The sequence below is a fragment of the Quercus suber genome, unplaced genomic scaffold (assembly GCF_002906115.3).
Source record: "Quercus suber isolate HL8 unplaced genomic scaffold, Cork oak 2.0 scaffold_158, whole genome shotgun sequence".
NCBI classification, from domain to species: Eukaryota; Viridiplantae; Streptophyta; class Magnoliopsida; order Fagales; family Fagaceae; genus Quercus; species Quercus suber.
The window spans coordinates 219,995-242,346 of record NW_027069619.1 but is presented as its reverse complement, the minus strand read 5'-3'; the positions used below and the strand labels follow the sequence as shown (position 1 = coordinate 242,346).

General features: G+C 36.4%; 2 protein-coding genes across 2 annotated transcripts; both read right to left on the bottom strand.

Annotated features, from left to right (window-relative positions):
- Positions 1–994: 994 nt before the first annotated feature.
- LOC112031488 (transcription factor MYB20-like) lies at positions 995–13,466 on the bottom strand. Its single transcript, XM_065777541.1, has 3 exons — positions 13,349–13,466; positions 12,875–13,004; positions 995–1,532 (listed from the first exon to the last, which is right to left on the bottom strand). The coding sequence occupies exons 1-3, from the start codon at positions 13,464–13,466 to the stop codon at positions 995–997; spliced, it is 786 nt and encodes a 261-aa protein (XP_065633613.1).
- Positions 13,467–15,734: 2,268 nt separating this feature from the next.
- Positions 15,735–16,082, bottom strand: LOC136069238 (uncharacterized mitochondrial protein AtMg00310-like). The gene has a single exon (XM_065777540.1). It carries the CDS (start codon positions 16,080–16,082, stop codon positions 15,735–15,737), a length of 348 nt encoding a protein of 115 aa, XP_065633612.1.
- Positions 16,083–22,352: the final 6,270 nt, after the last annotated feature.

Genomic DNA, 22,352 nt, shown 5'->3' with positions numbered 1-22,352 from the left:
GCGATAGAAAATTATTGTAATAGGTGTCAAGGAATAATGTGGGTTATTGAAGGCGGCCTCCTATCCCTAATGATGCTTACTTGTTAGCATAGTGTCTTAAGCTCTTTTAATAAATTATTCTTGGAATAGAAGTATAAATGCTCCAACAATGTGAAAAATTCTGTAGAAATTGGGATTGAGTGTATGTGGGTTTGAGGAATTTGGATGAATTGATGAATTTATTTGATTGCCTTTTAGGACCTTTTCTTCCCATATTCTAAATGTTTAGCAAAAATCCTTACATGGATTGAATGAAGTTAAATCCCTCTTTGAAACAATTGATTGGTAGAGCAATTAATCATCATGATTTGGAAAAGGTTTTATCAAATGGATCATCTTGTATTCTCTTAAAAAGAAGGCTTTTGAAAAAAAATTTGGAGTCTTTGAATGGAAGGTTTTGGAAAACTCTTGGGGTCTTTGAAGGAACAAAAAAAGAAAAAAAAAAAAAAGAAAAAAAAAAGAAGGTTACTAAGAAGTCCCAATGCCCCTAGTCCAATTTTTTTGAAAATAAATTGAAATGATTTGAAGGCCTAGTGCCCCTAGTCCAAAAGGTTTTTTTTTTTGAATTTTTTATGTACATATGAACAACATGATGAATCAAATGAATCAAATACAACATAGACTTTATTGAGCAAATAACCAATTGGGAAGCAAATCCTAGGTAAACAATAAAACCAAAGAGCAAAAATGAAATTCAAACAAAGTCAGGATGACTGGCTGATGATGGCGGTGTAATGGCTTGCTGGTCAATGAGATCCTGAATGTCATGCCTCAAGTTATAACATTTATTAGTTGTATGGCCTTTTCCTTGATGATATCTACAAGGAACATTAGTATTGTATCTTCTAGGCATGGCATGTGGTATTGGCTTAGGATCCAATGGCTTCAGTAATCCCTTAGCTTGTAATTTTTTCAAGGCTTCGCTCAAAGTCATGTGTAACTCTGAAAAATTCCTTCAGGGCCTATAATTGCTAGTTGATGGTTTGACTGCACTGTTATTGACGTCGCAAGGCACTACTTCCTTGAGGGTTGCGTCCATTGACATGTTCATGTTGATTGGAGAGGATAGTTGGAAAGACAACTCATTGAAATCCCTAGCTCTTTTCTTTAGAAATTGGAAGTGTGGGATCTCTTTGGGTTCTGGTGAATTATCCTTGCATAAGGTAGAGAGCATAGCTTGATTGGCCAAGCTGACTTGAATTGCAAAGTCGGCTATTCGGGAGATTTGGGCTAGCTCTTCATTTATCTTTTCTTGACTTTCCAGGATGAAGTTGAGAACATCTTCAATTCTTTCTTGACTTATTAAGGTTGAACCTTCCTTGAGCTTGATGGGCTTGACTTTTGATGAACTTGCAATCCAAAGGGTTGACATCTCGGTGGACTTTGGCTTTGGGTTGTCTTGTAGGTTGAACACGAGATTGTGATGTTGCAGCAGTGGACTATCTTGTATGCTCACGGGCTTCAATACTTTGATGGGCTTAGAATTGGAACTGCTAGGTCAAACATGGGATTGTGATGTTGCAGCAGCGAAGTGTCTTCTATGCTCACGGGCTTCAGTACTGTGACAGGCTTGGAACTGGAATTGTTAGGTCGAACACAAGAATGTGATATTGCAACAACGGAGTGTTTTCTATGCTCACAGGCTTCAGTACCATGATGAGCTTGGAACTATAATTGCTAGCTTGAGTGTCAGCCTTAGGTTCTCTTTGTAGCCTTCCTTCAAATCTTGACCAAATTCCTCTCTCTCTCTCTCTCTCTCTCTCTCTCTCTCTCTCTCTCTCTCTCTCTCTCTCTCTAAAACAAACTTTATTGGGTCAATTAAAGCTAGGTCACCATCTACATCAACCAACCAAGCAAAACAAACACACACAACATGCAATGCAATTTTAACATGGACCAACCTAAGGGTAGATTCTAAGTCATTATGTCGTAGGGTGGATTTGTTATAGCTAGGACATTACACCTCCCAACTTGTAATGTAATGAACATTGCGTTGGTCCAAACGACATGGTCTATCCTTTACAATCAACAAGAAATGATCCAGTGACTTTAGGCTATGAGTTGGTGAGTTCGCCACTGAGTACCCGAATCTAATGAAGACCGGTGATCCATGGTTACTACCACCACATGTTGTTGAAAGGGGTGCATACATATTGTTGTTTTGATGGCACACACTATGACAATTAGGGAAAGCTCTTAACAAACAATACAAACAACTGTATATCATACAATATCTCAACAAACATGAATAAACATACAAACAACAATATTATGTAAGACCATGCAAAAACAAGGGTACACATATGGTCACTTAAGTCTAATACGAAGTTTAGCCCTCGACATCCCCAGCAGAGTCGCTACTATGAGAGACTGCCAAAATTAGGGGTGCTCTCAAAAAAGAGATTTGGGTATTTTTTTTGGGCACTCTCTTTTTGGTTAAGTGGTGTGGAGTCGCCACTTATTTTTTATACAAAAAAATAAGAAAAATTAAATACAAATTTACATGACTGAATTGTTCTTTTCTCATTGATTGAATAAATAAGAATACATATTTGATAAATTGAATATTACATGGCTTTGGATCCTAGTTACAAACTACCAAAGATACATGGCTTTTTGTCCTAGTTACAACCTACCCAAAATAAAAGCAAAGATAAAGCCTAGGTCTACCTATCCAAAGACACTAAATTCGGAGGTTAGGTTACGGAGTGGGAAGGTGTTAGGCACTCATTTCGCCCAGACAAAGTCTGGTCTTCTAGACTATCATGACCAATATACCCCTTTTATGCATGACATGAACGATATGCTGCACACATGAAACACTTAACTAAACTAAGTCACATAAGTCTTTTTATGCATGCATCCTCTTCTTTTTTAAGAAAATTCAGATATGCCTTGTGATTAAAAAAAAAAATGATTTGGTTTATAAAAAATTAGATCTGCTTTTGTATATGTAAAAGAAATAGTTTTTGGTGAAGAAAGAAAAAAAAAAAAGATTTGTTTTATTAAGTAAAACAAAGTCTTTTGGTTCAAAAATATCAGATCTATTTTGGGAATTAAACAAAAAAAAAAAAAAATCAGATCTGTTTCGTAATAAAAATTTAGATTTGCAAAGAGCTTTAAAATCAGATCTGTTTTTTTTTTTTTTTTTTTTTATGTGAAAAAAAAAAAAAAGAATCTTATTTATAAACACTCATGAAATAAACCTACACTACTTACATCAAACAAGACAAAACATCACTACTCATGACCTTCTTTTTTATTTCAAAATTTGGTATGTTTAAAAAATTCAAATCTATATCTAAAGAAGATATAGTTCAGTTTTTAAATAAAAAAAAATTCAGATTTGCATCTAAGAAAGATACAAATCAGTTTTTATTTTGAAAAATTCAAATTTGCATCTAAGGAAAATACAAATCAGTTTGGGTAAACTTTGTATTTGGGCCCTATCCTTAACAGCAGATTTCAATTTAGTCCCTAATCTTTCAATTTTGTCAAGTTGGTCTTTAACCTTTTAATGTCATGTCCATTTAGTCTTTGCCGTTATCTATTGGATGGAAAAGTCTGATGTGTTAAACGGTCTTAAGAAAAAAAAAAATTTGCCACATTATTTGCCACCTAGACTAACATGTCAACAATTTTTATTTTATTTTATTTTATAAAATGTCAACATAATTTAAAAAAAAAAAAAAAACACAACAGATAATTGAATCCTAACTCACGTCTATCAAAAATAAATAAATAAATAAAAATCTCTTTCCCCAAAAAAATAACAAAAATTCCTAAGTCACAGTCACAATTTCTTCACATGTCTTTTGAGGTCCCAGCGGTTATGATTGCACTATCTTCTCTAATAATAAGGTAGGAACCTGCAGAATTACTTTGCTGCAGTGACGAAGAGAGGATCCCAAACCCCAGATTCATCAAGGGGTAACCTAGAAACTACTGGTTCTCCAATAAAATAACCCTCTGCCTTGCAATTTAAAGATGAGTCCTTTTACTTATCTTCCTTAAACAATAAAGCATATAGAAAAAAGAAATTTGCAGATCAGCATACATGAGTTCTAGAACTGAAGGCCAACAACTTGAAGATGGACGCTTAAACCAAATCAATCAGCTAGGATAGGGGAAAATAAAAGTCTTGGGATCTTAATCACCCGCGTACATATATACTGGGTGTTTAGTGCGTGTATATATCAATGTTTGTGTGTCTAGTTCATAACCTTTAGAGCCATATGAAAAGCATTGTTAAACTTATGGTCACATCCTATGAAAATCAGTTTTCATGTCTTAGATTAAGTTTTTGTTAAGGAAGATTGCAAAGAATGTTCCCCCAAAATAAGTGAAAGCCCAATTTCAAGTGAAAAGATGCAACTTTTAATTTTAAATAAAATGATTCTCTATAATTGTAGATTAATGCTACCATCAAATAAGGGTCCGTTTGGTTTCCGTAAAATATTTTTCAAAAAATACTTATTTTCCGGAAATGTTATTTTCCGGAAAAGGAAAATATTTTTATGTGTTTGGTTGTATTATGAAAATTATTGTGGAAAATTATTGTGAAAAATATTTTCATGTGTTTGGTTCTATTAGGAAAATGCTATTTTCCTACCATTTTTTCACATTTTCCGGCAACAACAACAACAAATTCCGGCGGCAACAACAACAACAACAACAACAAATTCCGACAACAACATCAACAACAACAACAACAACAACACTGTCGTCGACGAGATCGAGGGCGATGGTTTGAAGTCGAGGTCGAAGGCGATGGTTCGAAGTCGAAGGTCGAACGCGATGGTTCGTCGGTCGAAGGTCGAAGGCGATGGGTCGTCGGTCTCGGTCTGGGTCGACGGTCTCGGTCTCGGTCTGGGTCGAAGATCGGTGGGTCGTGGGTCTTCGTGGGTCGACGGCGAGTGGCGGTGGGTCGTGGGTCTTCGTGGGTCGACGCCGAGTGGCGGTGGGTCACCGGAGCTGGGCTCTGGGTTCGTGGCTCTCTCTTCTTCTTCGTGGGTCGCTCCGTTTCTTCCTTCCTCTCTCTCTGTTTCTTCCTTCCTCTCTCTCTCTCTCTCTCTCTCTCAATTTTTTCCGGAAACACTTTGAAGTGAAAATAGGTACTGAAATTGATTTCCATTGGGTAACGGAAAATTTGGAAGTGATTTTCCGGAAAATAGAATTTTCCGGAACACCCAAACACGCGAAAATGTCGAAAATCATTTCCGGAAATGATTTACTCCCAATTCAAACGCAGCCTAAACTTCACCAAATCAAACAGAAATTTATAAGATTAAAGAATTAAAGGCCATTTTTCCGAGCTGTAGCTATCTCTTCCATGGCATCAATGCCCATTACATTACATGAACTGTAGTCAAATCATCAAGGAGAATTTCTCCGATGATATTCATGGAATAAATTTTAAGGAAACAACCATGATAAATAGAACAGATCAACTGCTTTATTCATTAGTCTGACCACAACATATGAAGGAATTGCAGACAAGGCAAAAAGCCCAGTGTGTCCATGTCCATGGGTCTGTGACTGTCCCTGTTTAATTAAAGGAGGGAGAAGGGATTTTGGATTTTAGGGAGAGTGTTTTACATGGGTTTGTGACTGTCCATGTTTAATGAAATAAGCAAAATTCTAAATCAAACTAAAAAAAATTTGATTTGGCTTTACAAAAAAAAAAAAAAAAAACTAATATGTTCTCTAAAAAATAATTGATATGTTAGTCCAAATGGCAGTTGATGTGGCAATATTTTATTTTATTTTATTTATTTAGACCGTTTGTCACGTTAGACTTTTCCATCCAAGAGATAACAACATAGACTAAATTGACATGACATTGAAAAGTTAGGGACCAAATTGACACAATTGAAAGGTTAAGGGCTAAATTGAATATAATGTAAAGAATAGAGACTAAATATGTAATTTACCCGATCAGGTTTTATGTAAAAAAAATTCAGATTTGCATCTAAGGAAGATGCAAATTAGTTTTTGTGTTGGAAAAAATTCAGATCTACATCTAATAAAGATGCAAATCAATTTTTATGTTATAAAAAATTCAGATCTGCATCTAAGGAAGATACAAATCTGTTTTTGTATTAGAAAAAATTCAGATTTGCATCTAAGTAAGATACAAATCTATTTTTGGTTTTGAAAAAGGTTTGTTAATGAGCAGATTTTTGAAATTCAAAAGAAAAACCATAACAACAAAAGAATTAAGAACATGTTTTCAAGGAAAAATTTAACGATACATGGCATCCACATCAGAAATTAAAAAAACATCATAACTCTATTCTTGCATCACCAATCAAAATTAAAAAAAGATTAAAAAAAGAAAAGAAATTCACTACCTCTTGCATGCATGCTCATCGTTGTGAATGGATATTTTAGGATCCAAAGAAATTTATTCAATTATCTTTGAAGCTAAAATATTTTGCTTATAATAAAGAAATTCCTAAGGCAAGAACCTCTAGAACGTCTTTAACGTAAAAGGGGAAAAGAATTGAATCAAAAAGAGGGGAAATCTCAGAGCCTAAAAAAGTGTGTTGAATTTTGAGATCCAGTCTCTATTTATAGAGGTAGGGAGGCTCGAAAAAATAGCTAGATGATCAGAATACGAATTGGGACACATCCTTATCTCTAAAAAATCAAAAAGGATGTGTTTCAGTTTAATCCAAATGCCCTCAGGCTAGGGCCCAATTTTGTGCCATTCGGCACTCCAAAACTGCCAAATGGCACTTTTGGGTGCCAAGCCCGCTTTCGAGTTTCAATTCGTTTTGAACTCTTTTTTTGAGATTTTTTAAACCAGGACTTGCACTTAGACGCATTTTTAATCCATATTCTAAAAATTAAACTCTTTCTGGATAATTTAGGTCTTTTCAGCAACAATTATCTTGTAGATAAATACTCTAAAAAAATCTTGATTATCCTTAATTTTGTAATTATCTGATTATCCCCTTTATTCCCTTGCAAACAAGCCTATTTTTGACACTGACAACCAATCACAAAATTATTTAATTAATTTTTAATTGTTTAACCAATCAAAATTAATTTAAATTAATCATGCGTGGTTTATTTTACCTAGATACAATGTATGCTGACCGTGCAAACTTGATCATGCGATATCTTTCAATCCGATGGTCCGATTTGAAAACCAGGCATACCGTCACAAATGTTAGAATCTCAAGATCATTTTTATGATATGCAATGAATAAATTAATGCATGTAATGCAATCATGAATTTTGGGCACCCGAATGGTCATTCTAGTCATCTTCCTTGATTAAATCGTGGGTACAAAATCGAATGTCAACATAATGAAAATAGGACTACCATAGAACCTACAGTTTGATGTTTTTGGAACGCTTGAAAAGAGTCTTATTAAATGAAGTGATGCATAGTAATAGTTAATACTTAACTTTTAGCTATAAGTTGGCATATGAATAAAACATGTCTTAAAATTTGTCAATTTGATTCTTAACATTTTAGTATTGTATCAAAATAGCCATTATTATTAAAAATTCTGACGTGTTTAACACATAGTTTTGAAACCTGAATCAAACTGTTGATCAACCAGGTTAATCGTGAACCATCAACAAGTCTGGTTTTTTAAACTAACAAAATTGGTGATCTTCATTTTTCTATGAACCTCTCAAATTGCGGTCAAACCGCCCATTTTTAAAAACTGAACATGGGTTTGACGGTCTTCAAAGGCCAAGATCTCTCACATTAGATCTGCTGAGAAAAAAGAAAAGAAGAAGAGAAGAGAACCACCATATCTATTTGTTTAGTTTAGAAAGAGAGTGAGAGGCAGAGAAGAAAGAGATGAGTGGGGGAAAGACAAAGAGGATTTGTTTTGCACTTCTACTGGACTATTGGCATTCAGTTCTGTTTGTTTCAGAACCATTGAAGGGAGTGACTGACAAATGAGGGAGAGAAAGAGACGAAGCATACTCTGTAGGCAAAACTGAAAAAGGAAAGAAAAGTAAAGAGGGGTTTAATAATATTGATGGCTTGGGAAACATGAGTGGTGTATAGTTATTAAACCCAGACCAGACATTGACCCGGTCTATGAGCTGGGTCACTGGGTCACTAGTTCAACTAGTTGGTCATCAGTCAAACCATACAGTCAAATAAAACAATTTTAAAAATTATATATATATATATATAAGCCATTTCATACTATCAAAAAAAAAAAATTGGTGTAAGATCAATTGTTGATTGTGTCGTAGAGTTTGACATTTAAACTTTTGTAGACACTACAAATATTCCATTTCACAAATTATAACAATAAACAACAAACAAACATAGAAAGCAGTAAGTAAGAACTAACAATTACAATTTGGTGATTTACCATCATTAATTTTATATATATATAATAAAAAAAAATTTATAGACTTATAATTTTTGATGATGCACAAAAATTGTCAATGAGTTGATCGTCCACACACATGATAATGGGTGTACCTAAAGAATAAAAGAGAAGAACCAAGCAGAGAGCACCGGGGGGGTGCCAGACAAAGACCCTCCAAAAGTTAAGTCAGTGATATAACCAAGAACTCAAAAGTGTAAGAGCTAGGGAGAATTCATGTACCTTAAGAAGGTTAGGGTTTGCTATTTATATAGTATCGGAGAGCTAGCTTGAATCCCTTGATATGGGGGGAACTTCCTTATAGAGATAAGGATCCCAAGATCTTAGGGATTTTCTTCCCATGTAGGGAAGATTTGATTGTGCGGTAGGATCTTTGGTCGTGGTGTACAAGTTATTTCCATGTATGGACATATAAGTGGGCTCCACGCCAACTCCATGTGGAATCCTAGGGCATTAGATCGTCGGAAAGGGGTTGGATCGGCATTGAACCCAACTCGATGATCCATATGATCGGTGACTCCTTGAGGATCAGTTACAGGCACAAGGCCGACGATTAAGCGAGGATCGTTTGGTACCCTATGTCGATTGATCAAAAATTATCCTCACTAATTGCCCCTTACTCTGTGAGTCGTCAGGGTAGCTGAAGGGTCACGGAGTACGTTGTCATAAATGCCTTGCCTTAGTGTCATGCATCATAAATAAGGGTAATTATGTCTTTTGAACTGGGCTAGGGACACATGTCGTTTTCTGATTCGGAGCACTAAGTGTATCGACGCTTTGTTTCCTGCGCTAGATTGCCTTATAAATAACTCAATGCCATTATTGTCCTCATTATTTGAATATTTTCCATTTTTAATCCGAGAGCCCATTCGTTGGTTTTCGTTACCTCATTGCTTTTGTTAGTTTTAGGTATGCTTCGTCGGTCTTGTTTTGTTTTTCTTTTTTTTTCTTTTTTGTTTTTGCTCTTTCTCCATTGTTAGTTTCATACTTAAGAGGTAAAGTAGAATCTTAATTTTCACTTGTCTTTTGTAGGTAAGAAATGTCTGGAGATAGTGAAGTGACGAGTGAGCGTACATCGTTAGTCCACATAGGTTCGGACGACAACCAAACCAGTCAGTCTAGGCTTGAGTATATGTCGAATGGCTCGCTAGTTTTCGAGAGGGAGTTGGCATCCGATCCTCCTTCTGGGGAAGATAGTCCTTCTGGGCAACGTCCTAGAGAGGTTGTTCTTTCTGACGACTAGTCGGTCCATGACTTCCTAGTTGACATGAGCGATAAGATGTTTAGTAGGTTGAGGCCTCATTTTCAAATTCCCGATGATATGCCCATTAGGAAGGGCCACAGTGGTGAGAAGTGCTATACTAGGAGTTCGTCGGACATGGGTTTTTATGAGACTACCTTCATAGCAAGGCTTCGTATGCCTCTGACCTCCTTGCATCGTCGGTTAGCGGCTTATATGGGTGTGTCTATTTGTCAAATTGCCCCCAATGCATGAAGGATATTCATTGGGGCTAAGGTGTTATGGGTTAGCTTAGTGGAGGCCATTAATCTCTAACCTTAAAGGAGTTTTTCTATTTTTACAAACCCTAGGAGATCCCTCAATCCAAGGGTTTCTACAATTTTTTGTGTCGTTAGGCTGCCCTGAGATTGGTATCTGACATGCCCGACTCTAACTGCCAGTGGAAGGTTAGGTTCTTCTTCGTGCAGGGGGTTAACTAGGTATGTCGCCTCGACGAGTGGGATAGCGTAGTGTCCTTTTATGACCATTCCTAGGGGTTTTTAAACAAGTAAAGTGCGTCGTCAGTATAGCCTTAGTCATCGGTTTGGATTTTTTCCAATTCACTTATGTGGTTTTTCTTTTATTTGTTTTAGCCGTTGTTCACCCGACGATCCTTCTTGAACAGAATGCTTTTCTGGAATGGGTTTTAGCAATTCCATTTGTGGAGAGATCGTGGAAGAGGCTCATCACTTTGGACACTCTTCACGTTTTTGTGAAGGACCCGTCCCTTCCGAGGAAGCCGGACGAATTAATCAGGTTTCTAGAGTTCGTAAGTATACTAACTTGTCAGCTTCACTTTGTTTTAAACTAAACTTCCTACTTTTTAACTTATTCGTCAGTTTCAAAGATGGATTCTTTGAAGAATAAGTAAGCCGCAAAGAATAGGTAGGAGGAAATCAATAAGGCCGCTGTTTTGAGGGCCCAAGATGGGGGGTCGTCGGCTATGTCCCCTCACATATCCAAGAAGAGGAAGTACCCATTTGAGTTTTAGTCATCAAGGAAGAGCACTATTGGCCCCCTCTACTCATCCGGAACCTTGTGAGGTCATTGTTGATGCCCTTCACCATGGCGTTGGGAAGGGTCTTATGACCTCCCAAGGCCCCGTCACTCCCCTTCCTCTTCCTTTATTGGTGAAGGACAAGGAGTATGCAGTGGTCACTACCCGTTCCATCATTCAGGATGTTAATTTGGACGAGTGCTCAAAGCATGAGATCGACCCCTTGGGTGACTCTGGTCTTTTTGACATAATGAGGGTATATTACTAAATTATTGCTCCATCCCTTTTGATTTTTATTCATTCCCTTTCAATTACATTCGTCCCTTTTGGTCAAGGCTTGGTGAGGATGCGGGCTTTGCAGATTCGTTATACTGTGTAGGAGGCATCGGTCAAATGCCTAAGGAATCGTCTAGAGACATTTTAGGACATATGTGATTCATGTTAGGAACATATGTCAATGTAGAATTGGATAATCCTTTGATAAAACACACTTTGGTTGTAATTAGGTAAATTTAGGATGTGTTTAATACTTCAAGAAACATGTTATTCAAGTCAAGTATTAAAGCCATAAAGATTGGACCAAGAAACAAGTGAAGAAGGGTTGTTCATTAAAGCTGGACAGATTCCTGATAGCTCTCGATAGATAGTATCTATCTAGGTTTAATGAGTCTTGACAGCTCTCGACAGATTCTATCTATTAAGGTCTCGACAGCTCTTGACAACTGTATCTATCGAGAATTAAGAAAATCAGTTTTTTAGATATGATTTTCGACTCATGCTTATGTATCTGTGTAGAATTTCTTTTCTCACAACCCTAGACATATATAAGACTTATTTTAAAAACCGTCACATAAAAGAATACAAGGGGAACACATGCAAAAAGTGACTGAGTGCCTTATTCTCTCTGAAAGAAGCTACTGCATCTTTACGCCTTAGGGTTTTGTAACCAAGTGCTTCTTGAACTTTATTGTTGATGAAGTGAAGAACTTTGCAGCCAACATCTACTTCAAGTTGGTGTGTTAGTCATGTACTGGGAATTGTACATCATTGGTTAGTCACGTACTGGGATCTGTGCAAAATGGGTGGCATTCATATATTGAAAAGTTCAGACGTTCTGAAGCGGTAGAAAGTTTCTACTATAAGTTCATCTACGAAAATTGTAGAGTCTAGGGACAAAGGTTTTATACTAGATCTGAAACTTCTCTTTACTATATTGAATTGCTTTTCGGGAAGGTTTCCCCTAGGTTTTTTACTGTGAAACTAGTTTGTTTCATTAGTTTTCCTAGGTCATCATATCTTGTCTTATTTACCTTTTCGCTGTGCATGATATTGACATGATATTGATGTTTGTTTCTTTTAACAAGGTTTATTCATAATAAATCTAATTAACAACTTGGGTTTAAAAATTGTTAATTCTATCAATCGGGGTCTAAATTTCCCAACAAGTGGTATCAAAACAGGTATACTCTAATTGGATTAATTTCCTAAGTGTGATCCTTGACCCCCGTTGTCATGGATCGTGGACAATATCTTTTGATTCTTCCTTTATTTGATGTCATTAATTATGCATACTAGAAAGTTTGTATGAAAGTTTTTTTGCAGGCACTAGGTGAAAAAGTATGGCAAGCTATTGAAGTTGGCTAGATTAAGCCAAAGGAAGCACCAGTGGATTGGGATGAAACAAAAATCATAGCGGTAAATTTCAGGGCCTTGAATGCATTGTTTTGTGGGGTGACTAATGAAGAATTCAAGAAAATATCATCCATGAAAGTTGCCAAGGAAGCATGGACCATTCTTGAGACCACCTATGAAGGTACCAAGGCAGTACCAATCGAGTACCAATCGAACAACTATCGATCAATCAATCGAGTACCAATTGAATGAAACAGCTTGTAACTCATTTTTTTCATCCCGAACTTGAGTTTTTTTGTCTTGGACTTCAATGTAGACCATTCTAAACCACTGAGACTTAGTTTTTGTCATGGTTTGCCAACATTACAAACTCAGAACCTAACAAAAACTTCAAAGACAGAGAGAGATTGGAATTAGTTGTCCTAGTTTTCACTCAAATTTTAAATTAATAAATCTTTCGTTCTTTAATGGTTTTCGTATCTTCAGTAAGCTTCAGTAGTCTTAACTAATGACATTATGTGTTTGGAGTTATTATTATTTGCTAGCGAGACTTGCCTGTCACCTAGTAGCTTATGGAGCTTGAGCATAAGATCAACTTCGTCTGCGGCGAAGTTTCCTCTCTTGATATTTGGCTTCAGGTAGTTCAACCACCTCAGTCTGCAGCTTTTCCTACATCTATTTAAGCCTGCAAAATCCATGAAACATATTTATTGAAAAAATAAGAAGCTCCACCAATATTGGATGATTTAATTAAAACATAGCTTAGTTTTTCTTTAAATTACTCAAGAAGAGATCTTTTATAATCATGATTTTTACAACAACTCTGATATAGCATATTGTGAGTTGCTACTTTTATCATTTTTACATAGACCACCACAATAAACTACATCAAGATTGTAACAAAAGTTGTGTTCACGGATTTTCTCGCAAACTAGAAAAAAAGATAGAAGAGACATAAACAAAAAGAACTTGGTTTACCAAAGAAAAAATAGAAATCAATCTCACTCACTCTATATTCTAGAATAAAACCTACACTGACAAGAACCAGGTGCCATTTTCCTTCACCATCCTTCTCAATGCATTGCTTAAGTCGAATATCTTCCTCCTCAATCCATGCACCTTTCCTCACACTGAAAGAGCCATCCATGTTTAACGTTTCCTCCCAAATGGAGGTATAGAAGGCATGTTTGTAAAGTGACACTCCTCTTTTAGTAAAAAGCGTAATTAAGTTCACGAGGGATACACTTTTAGCGTGCGTTTGGGATAGAATAAAAAATGAAAATTATTTCACTATTTAGCTTATTTTTGCTACTATTCATAGGCCCCACTGCATTTTTTGGCACTATTCATGGGCCCCATTGTACTATTTCAACTAACTTTTACCTTTATTTATATTAATTTTAGTAATAATTTTTCAGTTTCAACAAAATAAGTGGTATCCAAACACACCCTTAGTGTGCATTTGCTCAGCATTGAAATTATTGTTAAGCTGCATTTTACCTTTTTTTAGGTCTCACAGCACTTTTCGTGGACCACCAAACCCAGCAAAACGTAGATTTCTAGGTAAATTTGGATCTTACAGCACTATTCACATCTTTAAAAATTATTTTGCTATAGTGTTTTCAGCAATAAATTTTCAGTTTTCAGCAATAAGTGGTATCGAAACAGATCCTTACTTTTCTTTTTCTGGTATACGCTTTTCTCTGGTCAGTTATGTATCCCTTTATATCTAAACGGTACATAGCACAGTTAGTAGGGTTCGTACAATTAAGACATCTATTGAGATTGACGTGCATCCCCGATATTCACAACTTTCATATGTGTTCCAGGCTTCACCACGAGGTGAGTCATGGGGCCATGGTCCCCAAAATTTTGAAATTTCCCTTTATATATATAATTATTTTAATACTTTCAAAATTTAGCCTACAAAAATAAAAGTTGTCCCCCATAAATGTTTGAATTAGTCCAATGATACTGTTAAAAAAAGTAATTGGTCTAATAATTATAGAAACATAACTTTATTTTTCTCAAATTTATTTTTTATTGTAAAATGTGAAAAAAAAAAAAAAAAAAAAAAAAAAAAAAAAAAAGAGAAACCAGACATTGAAGCCTGGGAATTTATTCAAATCAGAAAAATTAATGGACATCCCTTAAAACAAGAGGAACAATGTCTTAGTTTGCTTTCTTTGCTAGAGCATCAGCAACTGAGTTACAATTACGTGGTACATGATTAAATTCTACCAACTGAAAACCCGAAACTAGGGCATGAATGTCCTCTAAAATAGTTCCATAACTAGCCAGATCTCCAGTGGCTTTGTTAAGCGCATTGATGATCATAACCGAGTCACCTTCAAACACCACCCGAGATAGGCCAATCTCTGTTGCGAATTGCACAGCTCGGCAGCAAGCTAGAGCCTCCACATCTGCTACTGATTGAGGCAGAGGGATAGTCATTTAAAGAGCTCTTATTGTTTCCCCAACACTATCACGCACAATCACTCCAATGCCTACTGAATTAGATGAGCTGAAGGTAGCCACATCAAAGTTAACCTTATAAATATCATGGTCAGGGGGTCACCATTGCTGCATAATGGCTGGACCTGGGGGCGTTGGGACCTCAATCTAGGCTGCAAGGTATTCCTGGAGAAGGTTGCTTGCCATACTACACAAATTGGAAAGAGGATGAACAGACTGCCCAAAGTGACTAGCATTTCGTCTATTCCATAGAAGCCAGGCTGTGATTGAGAAAAGCTCCAGTCTGAAATCATCTGGAGATTGCATGAACATGGAGAGGAGATCGCTGAAGGACACAGGCTGGGATGATACATCTTGGTTGAACCAGTCCAGTGAGCACCATACACATGATATTTCTTTGCAAAGCCAAAGAGCGTGTAAAGGATCCTCAGGTAGTTTTTTGCGGCCTTCACAATGCTGTTGTGACAATGTGACGTCGATGGAGGTTCGCCATGGTTGGTAAAGCATTATTGCAAGCTTTCCAAAAGAAATGCTTAATTTTATTTGGAGCTCGAAGATGCCAAATGCTTTTCCAAAAATGCCTCTGAGCTTCCAGATTTGAAGTACCTGCACTAGAAGTTGAAGCACAAGATACAAGCAATTTACAAGCGCTACTAGTAGTGAACATACCCGAAGGTGTATAAGCCTAAATGATGCGGTCAGGGGGGAGCCTTTCACTTAGTGGAATGCCCAAGATTGCCGAAGCTTCATGAGGCAAAAATATTTGTTGCACCAAATCAGCTTTCCACATTGCACTGTCATGGTCTATGAGCTCACTAACCTTAGAATCAGTTGCCATCTAAGGGATCGGGGAGATGACAGACCTGCTTAACTGTGCAGGCAGCCACTTATCCCTTTTAATTCACACTGATTCACCATTTCCAATACGCCAAACCATCCCTTATTGGATCACATCTCTCGCACTAAGGATGCTTTTCCACGTATAAGACCCAACAATTGAGTCTTTAGCCTCTAAAATAGAGCAGTCCGGGAAAAATTTAGCCTTGAATACACGATAACACAAGGAGTCCGGATTATTAATCATGCGCCAAACTTGCTTAGCTAATAGTGCATCATTGAACTTCTCAAATTCTTTAAAGCCCAAACCACCTACTTCTTTGGCCTCACATAATTTCTCCCACTTCACCCAATGAACCATCCTATTATCACCATTATATCCCCACCAAAACTTATGTATTAAGACCTCCAACTCTTTTATAAGACCATTTGGAAGCTTGAAACAACTCATCGTATATGTCGAAATTGCTTGGATGACCGATTTAATTAAGACTTCCCTCCCGGCTTGGGATAAAAGCTTTTCCTTCCACCCTTGGAGTTTTTTCCACACCCTTTCCTTCAAATAATGAAGCTCTACTTCTTTGCTCGACCTACAAAAGCAGGAAGACTCAAATATTTTTCATATTGCCTAATAGTTGTAACACCCAGACGTTGTTGGATTCGAACCTGGTTTTCATGAAGGGTATTGGAACTAAAAAAAATATTTGTCTTGTCACGATTAATTTTCTGCCTCGATCCTTTCTCATAAATAGCTAGGATATCAAGGATTTTTTGATATTCATCCTCCTTTGCTCGACAAAATAGCACATTATCTTCTGCAAAAAATAAATGTGAAATCCTTGGGCCGTTACTACAAATTGCTACCCCTTGATTGAGTCCCTCAACTTCAGCTTTGTGAATCAAACTTTGGAGTCCCATTGCACACATGAGAAATAAATATGGAGAGAGTGGGTCCCCCTATCGCAATCCTCTACTTGGTTTGATGTTTCCTACAGGTTGCCCATTAAGAAGCACAGAGTAAGAGACAGATCTTAAACAAGACATAATAATACTTACCATCCTTTCCCCGAGTCCCAAATGCTACATGATTTTTTCCAAGAAAACCCATTCTACCCGGTCATAAGCTTTGCTTATGTCCAGTTTGAGTGCCATATATCCGAACTTCCCTTGGGTCTTTCTTTAAAGATAATGCAATATTTCAAATGCCACAAGGATATTATCAGAAATTAGTCTTCTAGACAAGAAAGCACTTTGTGATTCAGGAATAGCTTGAACTAGGAATTTTTTCAGCCGATTCACCACAACTTTAGAAATGAGTTTATAAAGGACATTACAAAAGCTTATTGGCCAAAAATCAAAAACCTTTTTTGGATGTTTGATTTTTGGGACCAATGTAATAAAAGTGGTATTAAGGGATTCATGAATAACACTAGTGTTAAGGGCCTTAAGGACAACTACAGTTACGTCATCACCCACAATATGCCAAAAAGACTTATAAAAAATGGGAGACACACCGACGGGCCCTGGAGTAGTAAGTGGTGCCATTTGTTTGAGTGCAAGCTGGACCTCCACTGCTTGAAAGTCTCGGGATAAGAAACTTGCTGCTTCCTCAGTCATGGCTGGTTGGATGCCATTTAAAACTCCTCAAAACCTGGTGGGTTAGAGGATGTAAAGATGGAATTGAAATACTACTCAAGCACACTGCCCATCCGAGTTTCCTAATCCACCCTCACCCCTGACTCGTCTTCTAAGCCCTCAATAAAATTATGACGATTCCGTTGGGTGGCACGACAGTGGAAGAACTTGGTGTTACTGTCTCCTTTCTTAAGCCAAGCATTGCGAGACCTCTGTTTCCACATGCTCTCCTCCCTATTTTTGAGACTTTGAATATCCCCCCTCAGCTTATATATCATCTCCGGATTGGTTCTCTAGCACCCATTCTCCTCGGCAACCTTCAGCTCCTTAAGTTTTTTGGTTAAAGAATTTCGAACATGGACAAACGTGTTTTTATTCCACACCTTCAGGTTGTCTTAACAGGCCTGAATTTTGTCATTGAACCTCCAAACCAAATCAGTACCAGTTTGGTTTCCCCATGAATCTTGCACCACCACCTCAACAGAACTGTCTTGCACCCACATGGACTTGAAGCGAAATGGCCGACCCCTCCTATGGAAGCGCTTGAGTTCAGAATTCGAAACAAGTAGAAGCAGTTTATGGTATGAGTGGAAGGCCTCAAGATGATGAATACAAGTAGCCGAGAAGCAGAGAATCCAATCTATTAATGCCACACCTCTATCCAATCGAACCCAAACATTTTGGTCACCCAGTCTACGATTACACCAAGTGAAAGGAAAACCAAAGATGCCAAGGTCCTTTATGTTGGGAAATTTAAACCGTAGTTGATAGAATTAACAAGTTTTAAACCCAAGTTGTTAATTAGATTTATTATGAATAAACTTTTTTAAAGAACACTAACATCAATATCATGTCAATATCATGCACAGCAAAATAGTAAATAAGACAAGATATGATGACCTAGGAAAACCAATGAAACAAACTAGTTTCACAGTAAAAAAACCTGGGGAGATATCTTCCCAAAAAGTAATTCACTATAGTAAAGAGAAGTTTCAGATCTATTACAAAACCTTTGTTCTTAGACTCTACAATCCCCGTAGATAAACTTACAGCAGGAAACTTCTACCACTTTAGAACCTCTGGACTCTTCACTAACGAACGCCACCCTTTTGCATGAATCCTAATACGTGACTAACCAATGATGCACGGCTCCCAGTATGTGATTAACTCTAGTAACTTGAAGATGTTGTTGACTGCAAAGTTCTTCACTTCATTAACAATGAAAATCAAGAAGTACTTGATTACAAAACCCTAAGGCGCAAAGACGCAGTAGCTTTTTTCAGAGAGAATAACGCACTAGGTCACTTTTTGCGTGTGTTCTCCATGTATAATCAATCAATACATATGTGACGGCCTTTAAAATAAGCCTTATATATGTCTAAGGTTGTGAGAAAATAAACCTTACACATACACATTAGCTTGGGCCAAAAATCAGATCTAGAAATTTTAATTTCGTAAATCTCGATAGATACTATTTCTGTCATGCAGCTGTTGAGCACAAGCATTAAACCTCGATAAATATTATCTATTGAGCTTTAATGAACAACACTTCTTCACTTGTTTCTTGGACGGACTTCTATGGCCTCAATACTAAACTTGACCTCCTGTTCCTTGAAGTACTAAACTCATCCTAGATCTACCCAATTACAAGTAGAGTGCATTTTGTCAAAGGATTAGCCAATTTACAATAACATATGTTCTAACAAGTTTCACATATGTCCTGACAATCTCTCCCTTTGGCAGTCCGTGACAAAACCATAACAAACAAATGAATTATTAGAGAAGTCTTAAATCACTAAACTCATAACCACTTGTTAAATACAATAAAATCTAACCCTAACACAAATCCTTGATAAGCTTTGCAAGAAAAGAGTTCATGACATGGTAGATTTTCACAACCTATTTTTCTGAAACAATTTTAAACAAAACTCATCAAGGCATCTTAGTGTGAAACAGAAATAAGGATTGCATACTTAAAGAAACATGTGTATAAAGAGAAGAAAAAAAAAAAAAACAACACATGGAAAGACATGTGAAGAAGACATAAATCATATATATATATATATATATATATCAAAGATAAGCACAATGTTTGTAAAAATGGTCACAAGACCAGTGTACAAAAAGTTAAAAGAAGCTCCTAAAACAAGAAGGAGGTAAACACTCCCCCAAGATGAAACACAACTCCCCCTTACAAAAGCATGTATTTCTTCCTCTAACATGTAGAATCTTAAAAAGAAACCATATATTCTCTCCCTTTTTGTCATGATCGACAAAGGGTATAAGAAGCTATAAAGCTTCACCCGAGAAACATAAAGATGATTAAGGGGGCAAAAGCAATCCATAAAAATGCATAAATGTAATGAAACAAGATGCTATGGATCGAGAGGGTCTCGACAGATTGAGAAGCTGTCGAGCTACTATCAAGCAGAAGCCGACCTCGATGGATCGAGAATCTATCAAGAATCTATCGACCAGATAGAAAGTTTCTCGATGGATCAAGAAGCTATCGAAAATCTATCGAGAAGAAACCCAGAAACCTCGATGGATCGAGATTGCGTTAACTTCTATTGAGAAAAGAAGAAAGAGGGGCTCGATAGATGCGAATCTGTCGAGAAGCTATCATGCTTGAAGAAAAGGTGTTTTCAAATAATGGAAAAACACATAGACATGAATGCAACAAGCAAGCTACTCAAACATAGATCCAATCAACATATTAAGCTCTAAAAAAAAAATCTCTCAACAAGAAAATGTAAAGCATTCAAGATCCAAAACACACACACACACACACTAAACAAGTTTAACTAATTTTATATTTCAAAAATAAGTTAAGACAGTTTAGTAAGTAGACATTAACACATGTATTCCTTATGATGGCCAAATCACATTGTACCTACACATGTATCAAAAGTAGCAAAGAGGTTGTGTGTTGTGTATGAAAACATCGCAAGGGTGTATAAGTGTCTCATGTTATGACAATTTGAGATATGAGAAAATCAATTTAACTCACATACAATCATAACTGCTTGATGGGGCTATCAACTTCAAGGTACATCCTATAACTCCCACATCTCCTAGAAACACACTTGCAACCATATTTAAAAGCATTTTGATTCTTTTAGCTTTTATTTTTCTTTGCATATTTTTCTTTTTGAGCATATCATGCATAGGCATATAAGAAAGATAAGAAATACCCAATTATGTTAGGCTTAAATATCACAATTTTGCTATGCCGTAGTATATAGATGTTATACATGATTGGCAAGCTTTAGTGGTGAGATTGTTATTTATGCCTTTCTCTTAGAAATTTTTTAGTCATTCCCATAAAAAATAGTGATATGAATGTTAAGTATAAAAGATTACTTGATCATACTCATCACAAACATGAACCACAAAACTCACTTGCTTAGTCGTGCATTGAGATGCTCATCTAAACTACAAAAGATACAAAATTTAGACAATTTTGTTTCAATGGCCATCTAAGGTACACAAGTACCAATGTACACAAACACACATTGTTTTTATATTTTTATGATTTTTCAATTTATATTGTAAAAAAATAAATAAAATAAAGACTAAGCAACCAAATAAAAACAAACAAACAATGTGAAAGCATGAAAGAAAGGTGCAGATGCATGAAAGCATGATTCCAAAAGTAGAAAAGAAATCAAGCAAAGAGAGTCCTACTTTAGATAAAAAGAATTAAAGTAGAGGACAAACAGAAAAGACAATTAAGTCTTAGGCTCCTTTCTCACCCACACATCACGAGTCTTTAGCCGTGAAGATGAAAAGGTACGTGTCCTAGTATGTCTACTAAAGGACATAGAAGAATTAGAATTCTCTAGAAATTGAGTTAAAAAGTTCAAAACTTTTAATAACTCTCCAAACAAAGGTGTAGGTCTTTGAGAGGAAACCTGTGACCGTTTGGACAATTGATTTTGAAGATACAACTTAAAGCAATTAGGACGAATGTGTCCAGAAACACCACAATGGTGACAAACACGAGGTCTAAAAAAAGATTTAGAATTAGTCAAATCAATTTTGGATTTCATACCTTTTATCACCTTTCTCAGATTAAGGCACAAAAATAGTCTTTAATCCAGAAGCTGTGGAAGAAGAAGGACCGGAGGAGTCAACATATCCTAAGCCAGTCTTATCAGAACTAGGTTTTTGAGCACTCAATACCTCATCAAGCTTTGCACTAGACATCCTTTCTATTTGAGTTCTAACTTGACTAAGTTCAACCTCGAGATTCTAGACCTTCTCTTCTAAAGAGGTGTTCTCTATAACAAAAGTCTCAACTAACCTTGTAGTCTCATTTACTTTGACTAACAGATCAGCTTTTTCAGTTTTTACCTCATTAAGCTCTTTTCTACAAAGATGAGAAGTCTTTTTAGATTTTATAAATTCATTGCATAGCTTATTATGGGTTTCTTGAAGGGTCATCTTCTTAGGTACTTCATCATCAGAAGAATCCTCACTGTCACTAGCACTCTCCACAATCACCTTATCAGTTATGTCAGCAATAACTATAAAGTGACCACATTCATCCACATACTCATTAGAAGAGTCATTCTTAATATCACTCCAGGTGGCAACAAACTCTTTATCTTTTGACTTCTTGTTTTTTTTCTTCATAAGGTAGTTTGGGCACTCTATCTTTATATTACCAAAACCTGTACACTCATGGCACTGGATAAGGGGTTTCTCACTCTTACCCTTCTTAGAGGATTTGCATTTCCTAGAAGGTTTGTCCTTATTCTTTTTCCTAGATTGAAGAAGCTTGATAATCTCACAAGTTATGAAGGTTAGATCCTTATCCTTCTCATCATCTTCACTTTCATCTTCAGAGTTATCAATCTCTTCATCTATACCCTTAAGAGCCATGTTTCTACTCTTTCCACATTTTCCCATTAAACCTAATCCCATCTCATAGATTTAAAGGTTCCCTACAAGCTCAATCAAAGGAATTTGATCAATGTCCTTCACTTCTTCAATGGCAGTGATCTTGGCATGGAATCTTTCAAGTAAGGACATAAGGATTTTCCTAACAATTTTGAATTCTACTATAGATTCTCTGAAGGTT